This window comes from Arachis ipaensis, chromosome B10 (assembly GCF_000816755.2).
Source record: "Arachis ipaensis cultivar K30076 chromosome B10, Araip1.1, whole genome shotgun sequence".
In the NCBI taxonomy this organism is placed as follows: domain Eukaryota; kingdom Viridiplantae; phylum Streptophyta; class Magnoliopsida; order Fabales; family Fabaceae; genus Arachis; species Arachis ipaensis.
The window spans coordinates 20,333,429-20,343,128 of record NC_029794.2 but is presented as its reverse complement, the minus strand read 5'-3'; the positions used below and the strand labels follow the sequence as shown (position 1 = coordinate 20,343,128).

Here is a 9,700-nt window from a genome sequence, read left to right as displayed (position 1 = left end):
CAGCAGCAGAAACAAATCCAACTGAACATCTCCTTTTAGCTTTGGAGGAGAGTGATCCAACATCTCTTCTACGCTATCTTGCGTATTTTGATCTCTGTATGGTATGCGAGAAAAATGTTGACACTTGGAGGCGTGCAGCATTTTTTGAAGAAACTGGTGAGACTTACAAAAGAGTAATCGCTGTGTGCTTGAAGCCACTGGAGCAACTTGCCACAATATTAAGTGAAGGCATGGGAAATTCTGTTGACAAACCTGCACAGCTATCGAATCAGTTATCATCTCCAACTGATCCACGACTTGATTCAAAGTGCTTAGAACAATTGCAGCTTCTCCAGGTATGGGCATATCTAACTATATTTATATTGTTTACTTGTAGCTAACTAACTTTGTCTTTTTGGTACAACTAGAAAGATTTGCTAGTTCATTTAACTTTGTTCTTTGTTTAACTAGAAAGTTTTGGCAGTTCTTGTGATTTCACTGAATTTTTAAACTTAAGTAACAAAAACCTTAAAAGTCAGGAATCTTGGATTCTATATGCCTGGCGCATTCACAATGTTACAGTGTTTGTTGGCCCTCTTTACTTTATCTTCAGTTTTTATCTAGTATGGTTGAAAGTTGAAACTTATTTAAAAGTTGTGGAGCCAACATACACAGTTTTGGAAAGAGGTGTAAAGAGACATCTGCCACTTTAGAATTGCATAGAAATAGGATTTCGAGGATTTGTGACTTGACTCCACAAAAGTCTGATCATTACTAGCGACCTACCTGCCATTCTGCCAAAATTGATAAGGATATTGCAAGTGGTTAAAGGTGGATAGCATGAGTGCACAACCATTTCATGTTTTTGGTTTTGGGTGTGTAAATGTGCACAAATGACCATTGTCATCAGTTGCCATTCCTAGTAATCACTAATCATGGCCACTGGTAACAAAGTTCACTTAACTCAGCATTGTGAATTTGCACGTGACATATTAAGACCTTGTGTTACTTATATGCAGCTTTACACGTGGTGTTCAAGGTCTGTTGCCTCACTGACTGCCTGTTCACGCAAAGAAGATAAGTTTGGGGTTGCTCAGCTCTCTGGGAGTAATGCTGCCGTAATTTCAACGTTGATATCCTGTCTTCTAGCTGTTGAAAATTTCATGGGAAAGAAAACAAACCTGCAGTCCCCGCACCAGCTATTGGGACCTGCCGGTATCAGATGGGCAACAATGAACGGTGGAAGGGTGGATGTTTCATCTGGTAAAAGAAGAAGTGGCCCAGTAAACTCAAAAGCTTATGTTATTGCTGATGTTCTAAGGACTTCAATATACGAAATAGTATCAGCATTCCATGATGAGATGTTAGCTGGTGCTAAAGCAAGCCTCCTTGAGAAGGACTGGATCACCAATGGGAAACCAGCTTTTGGTACCCGTGAGATGCTTATACAAAAGCTACGTCTTTTCCTTGATTATAGAGCTACATAGCTTGATTGTAGTGTTGGGATTTGGATGCCACTTTGCTGGGTTGATCAAATATACTCATAGGTTGTTGTTAAGTGGAGATGAAATAGGACGAAGAGAATTCAATTTTGCTGTCAGAAATTTCAGAGAGGATATTAATGTGTAACGAATTTTTTTGAATATGCTTGATTTGGCAGGTAAAATCACATAAAAGCATGTGTTTATGCGTTTTTTTTTTTCGAAGTTCTTTTAGGCTTTGCTAACAGGGGGCCCTTGCTAGTTGCTACCCTGTGGCCCTGTCTTGGACTTTGGTACATTGCCTCCAAAAATGGATAAGTTCCTAAAATAGAAAAAAAAATGATGCTGTCGACAAATAGATCTTGGCTCAAGAAAAGATATTTTTTTGACTGGATCTTGGCTCAATATTTTGACCACTTGTGTCAGGTAATATTGTATCGTATCATTTTAAATCGTACTTATGGAGAGATTTTAGTTTAACTAGTAGGGTTCAATACGCAACTTAAGAGTTTCCTTCATGTTTTTGCGGATTATCTCAATGGTAGCTTATCATATCATTTTTGAACCCTAATTTAGCAGTCATCCATCTTCAAACAAAGCACCTCTCTCAACAGATTATTATTGCTGACACACCGCTTTGTCGTTACTAAATGGTAGAAGTATCACTAATTGATTCTTGTCTAGTAATATACTCCTCCAACATAAATTCATTTGATAAAATAGAAGGTATTTTTTAGGACCTAAGAATATTTCTCTTTGGTCTAGAAGTTAATCATTTTCATTCGTTATAATAACTTGACTGCAAGTTGTTAGATCCTATTAACAAATCTGAACATCACATGTCCCCATCACGGAAATGGCCTAAGATCTCTTGACCTTGATCCCACCAACGGCTAGGATTGGCTCTCCCGCATTCAAAAATCACATCATACCCAAATCCAAATGCCACACATAAATTCCCCACTTGTTAGATATAAAACCCAACCAAAAAGCCATTTACAAACTTGTTTCTGTCGGCAACTTCACTCATTGCTTCAATTCAGATATGTTGTTGTTTTGCCGGGAAAGTTAAGAATTTAAAAAATGGTGAGAAAGAAAGTGAATATGCATGGTGATGGTGTTAGGAGTAGTAATGAAGAGACAGAGTGGTAGGTGAGGCCCGGGGGAATGTTGGTGTAGAAAAGGAGCGATGATGCTCCACACCGAAGTTGAGGGTCGTTCAAATTATCTGGTAGCCATCCATGACTTCCGTCCTTTCTTGTTAGTCGAGCAACAATTGTGACAACAAAAGAACTCAGGTAATTTCCCAGTGAATTTGTCAGAAGCGCCAACGCGCTGCAGAAACTTCGCATGCTATCCGGCGCTTCCTCATAGAAGAACTCATGCCGTCCTATAAAGTTGAACACCTCTGCAGTTTGCGGCTCCCTTCGATAGCAGATTTCTTGTCTGCTGTCTTATACAGGAGACTGCTATCCTCAGGGACAGCCAACTCCTGCTTTCGGGCAGATGCTACCAAAGCGATGTTCTTCCATGGTGAAAAACCTAGATTTGAAGTAAAAGCAGTGTAAAAGAATGAAAAAGTTTAGATCACAATGCACCTAAAACTGATATTCTGATCCTTGTTTTTTAAGTTTCTTTGAGGGCATAATATTTGTTTCTCTTCCACATCTTTCACCTTTTCCTAACCATGTACAATGACATAGGAGAATTCGCACTCAATGCAAAGAGTCAAAGAGAACCTAGAAATCACCTAATATCATCCTATACACATTACAAATTTACTTGTGCAAAATACTGTGCAGTGCACATGCCTTGACTGCACTCACAATTCTTATGCAAGGATATATCTTTGATAGATAAAATCTATTTATGAAACTTGAATTATTCAACACACTGAAAATTACTATCTTCTATTCACCAATTTTGCCCCAGATCTCTGTTCAACAATCATCATGCTTTCTACTAGCAACGAAGATGATAACATGTATTTTTGTATAATTTATAGCATATTGAAATCAGAATATAGCGAGAATAACATGCCAACAATTCTAATCTTCCATGAAAGCCAGCGAAGTACTACTAGTACTAGAGAAGAAGAAACTTATCATAAGGATGAACTCGTTTAATAATGTCTGTGAAGAGAAGAAAGTTTTAAAATGGATATATGACTAGAAGAAGAAAGCTGTTTCATCCTATTACCCAGAAATAAATAGCGGAAAAAACACCAATTGTCCAATATCTTAAAACATACATGATATGGTGATTATCAATTGCCACCAAATTAAATAGCACATGACAGCCACACTAACCTGAACTAAAAGGATTTTGTATGATCTTGAGCAGTGCAGTATAGAAATCAATGAATTGAAAGGTAGAACCAGAAAGTGTGGCTTGCAAAGAACTAACAGTCAATACTAATTGACCATTAAATAATTGAGCTTTTCCAATGACAATATCAGAACACAATCTTAAAGGTCCTCTTGCTGCAGTTCTACCTCCTGGTAAAGCACCCCAATGGCAATGTACTCAGAACCCACACTTTTCTTACTCCAGCATCGTATAGTTTTATTAGTTGAACAATGAATTTTTGACTAAAGAAACATAGTCAAAAGGATGGAAAGGTGCTAAAAACCAAACTCTTCTCAACAATCTGCACAAGCTTATATGTGATAATTCGGCAAGTTAATTTGATCTCAGAATAAGGCATCTTTTTTTTGAAAGTGCATTACAAGATCTCAATTTATATCATAATTGGAAGATTAATTACCTCCAAATTAAGATATACCATGAGATTGAAGCAAATGAAATGAAAGAAAAGGCACAAGTATATAAAACTCTTTACTCATCCACCGTTTTCAGATCAACAATAGTAAGAAGAAAATTACAATTACAAATACAAAATATCTTTAGAAAAAAAAGAAGGGAATGGGATCGCTTGGTTGATTGTTTATAAAACGGTTTGGGATTTCTTAGCTCCCAAGACAAGGAATTCATGTGTTGAAGAAATGAACGGTGGTTAATGGTGGTTGGAGTAGGTGAATCAGCTGATCCGACGGCAGAGAGTGATTCCATCACCAACCGGGAGCATGCAGATCTCAATTCTGGGGTCCACAGCCAAGGCCTTGTTAAGCTCCAACACAAAATCTCTGTAGTACCTAACGTACTTCCTCATGGGTGCATCGGCAGGTGCGACCACAGACCCATTCCATAGGGTGTTGTCGTAGCCGATCACACCACCTACCTTCACCAAATCGATGAGCCTCTTATGGTAGTTCAGGTAGTTGTCCTTGTCTGCGTCCACGAAAATGAAGTCGTAGCTTCCATGGTTCTTCTCCTACATTTTCACGTTACATACACATTCACTCCTTTAATTAGAAATGTGCTAGAAATAAAAATATGTCTTTCATCGTAATTGTTAATAGTATTTATTTTAAGTGGTTTTATGAGTGTGTTATAATTTCCACACTGAAAGGGGCTAAATTTGGGTCATATAATAGAGTTGAGTCAAGAAAACATTTTCCTAAGCAATTAATCCACCAAAGGAAAAACTTGCATCTTTTTTTTTTTCCCCCTTTTGGGACTAGAGAAACTTACATCTTTAACCAATTCGTCGAGAACAGGGAGAGCTGGTCCTTCTTTGAAGGTAATTTTGTGGTCAACACCGGCTTTTTTAATTACTGGCAGACCCAATTCGTAGTTCTCCTTATATAATTAAAGAAACTTATTTTTTTAATAAATTGTTTTTTTTCAATAAATTGTTTCCTTTCTAGTTTCTACTTCTTTAAAGGTTTGTTAACCAAACCCGTACCAAATACCCAATTTGACTATAGGCGTATAAAGTATGACCGCCCATTACTACGAGTTATGACAAATTTTGAACAGGTGAAAGCAATTTGGATTCTGTCAAAAAGTTTCCTTAAAACATTGATTATGAAAGAGAATGGAATTTAAAGCTTTATTAATTTTTCTCATGTAATTAATGCATTCAAGAATTAATTTAAGGTAATTGCTATGGTATCTAAAAGTGTTTGCCTAACTTACTAAAAAGAGTTAAAAATTAATATTTAATTTTAAAAGTATAAAAATAAATACTTATTAAATATTCAAAAGTTACTACAACAAACAAGTTAGGTCAAAGTTAAGCACCAAGTTATAGTCACCATAGAATTCACTTTAATTAAATTGATTGTATGTATCTTTAATTAACAAATATCAAATCCAAATCCAAAAAATTCTTATCCTGCATAGAAAAAAAAAAAAAAAAATTCTTGGTCTTGGTACCTTTCCATCTTTAGGAAGAGCAAGGGCAGTGGCAAGAAGCGAGTAACCGGTGTAGACACCGATTTCCATGGTATTCTTGGCATTGATGAGCTTAAGGAGCATGTTCAAAAATTGTCCTTCATCTGCAGAGGTTGTCATGATGTTCCTGTTTTTGTTTGAATTTTGATCAATCAACTAATCAGTAATCATTTCATTTGCCTGCCCAGAATTCTAACAAAAGATACTAATTATGGAGAACAAAATAAAAATGGATCATAATACATACCATGGGTGCTTTGCTGTCAATTCTCTCAATTCTTTCATGGCTTCATGTTCTCTTGGGTACACGCTGGTTTCCAGAATGTACTGTACATTCATCATAATAACACACAATTTATTTTGAAATCAAAGAACCCAAAAGAATATAATATGTATTTAATTTATACAAGTGTAAAAGAATTGCGTGCCGAAAGGCGAGTATTTTGGTTACCTGGTATAGAGCATCACTCTGGAGAAGGCTCTTGTGACCAACTTCTTGGTGCCTTCCAGCTTCAGAAGTTTGGTTCTGCTCTCCGTTGCTGGCCATTGTTTCTATGTAATTCTTTTGTTTTTTTTGTTTTTTTTCTTTCTTTCTTCTTGATCTTCTTCTGTGCTCCCTCTATGATTGTGTTGTGAGTCCTGTGGAAAAGGATGAACGAGGGATGGTATATACAAAGAAGAGGAAAGGCAAATGAAATTTGAGAAAATGCGGTTGGTGAGAGGAAAATGATGTTTGATTGAACCGGATGGCGAACCCGGTTTGGGGTTGGTGAAGTTTGTGGGGTTGGTGAAGTTTGTGAATTATAATTTATAATTCCTTTTCCTAAATAGATATATGTGCAATATAATGAGCACGTTTCAGGCTTCCACTTTCATGATGTAGAGCCCCGCTTAGTTAGTCCTATATTTTCTTTTTGTTGGTAAGTGATTTACTGCATCTTTACTTATTTATTTATTATTGAGAAAAAGTTAGAGGCCAGCCATTTTTATTTATATTTGTCAATAATTTTAGTTAATACTACTACTTAATACACACATTTTAATAGTTTATTTGGATTTTTTTTAATATCAACTTATAAAAATATACAATTAATTTAGATTGATTTAGTAATAAGTTTATTTGTCTTCTAAAGTAAATATATGTAGTAATTTAGTGATCAACAATAAATTTTTAAATAAAATTTAGATTCACAAAAATTAATCTTTAATCTTTTAAATTGAGAAATGCTATAAAAAAACTTATAACAGTATACTAATAGTTAAGTGCTGAGAAAAAAAATAAATTATGTTGATTTTGTAGCATTCTTGTTTATTATTTTAGTTTAGATATTAAAATTGAAAATGGACCGTGACATCATTTTCATGGGAATTATGACATTTCAATCAAGCTAAGTGGCATGCTTCAGTATTTAAAGTCATAAAAACAATGAAGAAACTCTGCCGCATAGAAAGGTAGTGGTGCTAATTACCACACCCTAATATTTCTAAACAGGTTTAAGCCTTATTTCAACGAGATTGATTGTTGATTTCAAATTTTACAATATTTTTTAAAAAAATTAATTTTTATTAGAATTGTTACTAGTTAAAAAATATAAATAAATTTAAATATAAATAATAACATAAAAAATAAACGTGTTAAATTATAAAGACAAAAATAATGATAAATTTTACTTATATCAAATAATCACAAAAAAAAAAAGACACATCGTATCCACAATTATAGTCACTCAATAAATATAAAACAAGACAAATAAAAAATCATAATTCTCTCCATTTGCATAATTATGACTAAAACAATCGCCTATTCTCTTTTCTTAATATGAATTTGGGTAAGTGCTTAACGTTTCCATATTTACACCTTTAATATCTCGCTCCTAATAATACATTGGTCTTTTCAGCTCACTCGAGTTGTATAATATTTTGTGCCGCGTCATTCCTGAAGATGGTACGAAAAGAGGGGTGTGAGAAACAAAGTTTCTCAATAGTTTATCTATATGGTGTTATCGTATTCATCCCCAACCACTCCGAGCTTTAAAATAAAAACAATGATGATACAATGTTGTTTAATTATTATTTTCAAAAGTTTTTGTTAATCGAAGTGGTGTGACTTTTAGATGCTTCTTATTTACTTATGTTATGACACATGTGAGTCATGACTAAATGCTTATAACGTTAAATCATACATAATGTAAATACATGGACCTTGATTTGGTTTCTCTTGACATTCTCCTAACTTTTCTTTATATGAAAAGAAAATATTTTTTTACTGAGCAAAAAACTCTTATACAAGGCATGAAATAGACTTTAACTTTTCTTAATCATTTTTTTAACATTACTTTGATTTTAAAAGGTATTGAACTTAAACCGGTATAAAAAGGTAGGAGTCTCCTTCCTTTATCAAAGATTTTTATCCCAAAAGTTTGGCGATTACCTTCTCCTACCGAAAGATCATCTCGATCAATCACCTTTTCTTATCGAAGGATCATTCCCTCAGTTCTTTAATGTACATAAGATGGTTATTATAATGCTTAATGTGTATGAAATAAAGAGACATTATATCATGACATGCAATACTAACATCTATATTAAAAAATATTTAAGATATGACATATAAAAAAAGTAGTATAAAACTCCTACCTCGAGTGAAGTTTGTAGAAATCCTATATATATTTCAGCGCAAATAGATACGATTCGTTAGCGAAGGGAGACTTGTTTCATGATTAGACTTTGTGTATGTTTTGATGTAGGTATAAATCTTTGATTGGATAAAAAGAAAATTTCTATATTCTGTAGTTTGCATAATTTAGAGAGGATATTTTTTCGAACAATATATGAGTGAAATTTGTGAATAGTTTGATGAAGACTTTAGAGTGAGAGTAAGGAAGTGAGAAGAAATAATGACTTTTCTCATAATGAAGTAGAGAAAGTATATGAATGACAATGTATAGAGATAATAGAAGATAGGTTACCTAGAATGTTTTTTATAAAAATAAGGAGGGGGGAGGGGAATAGAATGAGAAAGAAAGGACTCAAATAGCTCTTAGGTATGTACAAATTGTGTTAGGAGAATCTAACTCGCATTTAGGTGAAATCTCCAATCTGAATCGTCACTTTGTATGCCCTATAAAGTTTTCTATATTTGAAATTTGGAAATAGTTATTAGATACAAATTTATAGAGAATTGAGTTAGTTTTAAACGAACCTAAAACAAAGTCAATCGAATAACCACAACTTAAGATATTCAAAAAATATTGTTAGTATATCATGGTGGTTGGTTAGAACACAATTTTCTACTATAAATTGTAACAAATTTATCTACCTAATTTAATTTGAATTTGATTTGTACTAGACTTAAAACATAAAGCTAATTTTCTTATCTTTTCATATAATTAAAGATCATTTAAATCTAATAAATATAGAATTAATTATGATTATATCTTAAAAGGTTATTTATTGTTGGTTAAAAAATTATTAAAATTAGTGTTTTTATATTTTTAAATTTTAAATTAAATATGTTAATTTTTTAAATGTATTATTTTTTAATATTTTATTATAAAATTAAAATTTAAATTATTATAAATTTAATTAATTAAATAATACACATAATTAAAAAACTTAGATATTATATTAATAGCTCATTCAGATTCACATTCTTGAAAGAATGAAAGTTGATGTTTCCGATCAAATTTAACAGTTTATTAATTTTCATGAAATTACAATGATGCGATTATACTAAAAGAATTAACATATAGTATAATAATATATAATTCATCTCAAACTTTTCAAACAAATGTCGAACAATATTGCCACATTAGTTTATTGGAAAAAAAGATAGGTTCAGCTATACTCAATTCTTTTAGAAAAGCTACATTATGATTTATGACTAATTTATTTGGATAAATTATCAAAAATATATTCAAATAATTTTATTATTGCTAAAA

The 9,700-nt window shown here is 32.9% G+C and overlaps 2 protein-coding genes and 1 long non-coding RNA gene across 4 annotated transcripts in view; 1 reads left to right on the top strand and 2 right to left on the bottom strand.

Moving 5' to 3' along the window:
• The window catches only part of LOC107620312, a 5,040-nt gene extending 3,250 nt beyond the window's left edge, over positions 1-1,790 (top strand). Inside the window, exons 6-7 of the mRNA XM_016322491.2 lie at positions 1-335; positions 999-1,790. The exon at positions 1-335 is cut by the window's left edge and continues 11 nt beyond it. Coding sequence (XP_016177977.2) covers positions 1-335; positions 999-1,466 — 803 coding nt within the window. The 3' untranslated portion in view covers positions 1,467-1,790. The remainder of the gene's footprint in view (positions 336-998) is intronic.
• Positions 4,140-6,421, bottom strand: LOC107623043 (caffeoyl-CoA O-methyltransferase). Of its 2 annotated transcripts, XM_016325174.2 has the most exons (5): positions 6,211-6,421; positions 6,007-6,086; positions 5,725-5,886; positions 5,055-5,172; positions 4,140-4,794 (listed from the first exon to the last, which is right to left on the bottom strand). In XM_016325174.2, exons 1-5 carry the CDS (start codon positions 6,304-6,306, stop codon positions 4,501-4,503), a joined length of 750 nt encoding a protein of 249 aa, XP_016180660.1. In that variant the 5' UTR covers positions 6,307-6,421; the 3' UTR covers positions 4,140-4,500. The 2 variants fall into 2 exon arrangements, with proteins under 2 accessions (XP_016180660.1, XP_020969309.1); XM_021113650.1 differs by lacking the exon at positions 5,055-5,172 and having other exon boundaries at positions 5,742-5,886.
• LOC107621894 overlaps positions 7,446-9,700 on the bottom strand; it is a 3,806-nt gene continuing 1,551 nt past the window's right edge. The window contains exon 4 of the long non-coding RNA XR_001615980.2: positions 7,446-7,695. This is a non-coding gene — a long non-coding RNA (uncharacterized LOC107621894). The remainder of the gene's footprint in view (positions 7,696-9,700) is intronic.

Bases quoted from the DNA above. Each gene is read 5' to 3' on its own strand.
- LOC107623043 (XM_016325174.2), bottom strand. From the start codon at position 6,306: ATGGCCAGCAACGGAGAGCAGAACCAAACTTCTGAAGCTGGAAGGCAC. The intron at 6,087-6,210 runs GTAACCAAAATA...ATGAATGTACAG, and splicing joins AGAGTGATGCTCTATACCAG to TACATTCTGGAAACCAGCGT. The intron at 4,795-5,054 runs GTAAGTTTCTCT...GTGAAAATGTAG, and splicing joins TCGACGAATTGGTTAAAGAT to GAGAAGAACCATGGAAGCTA.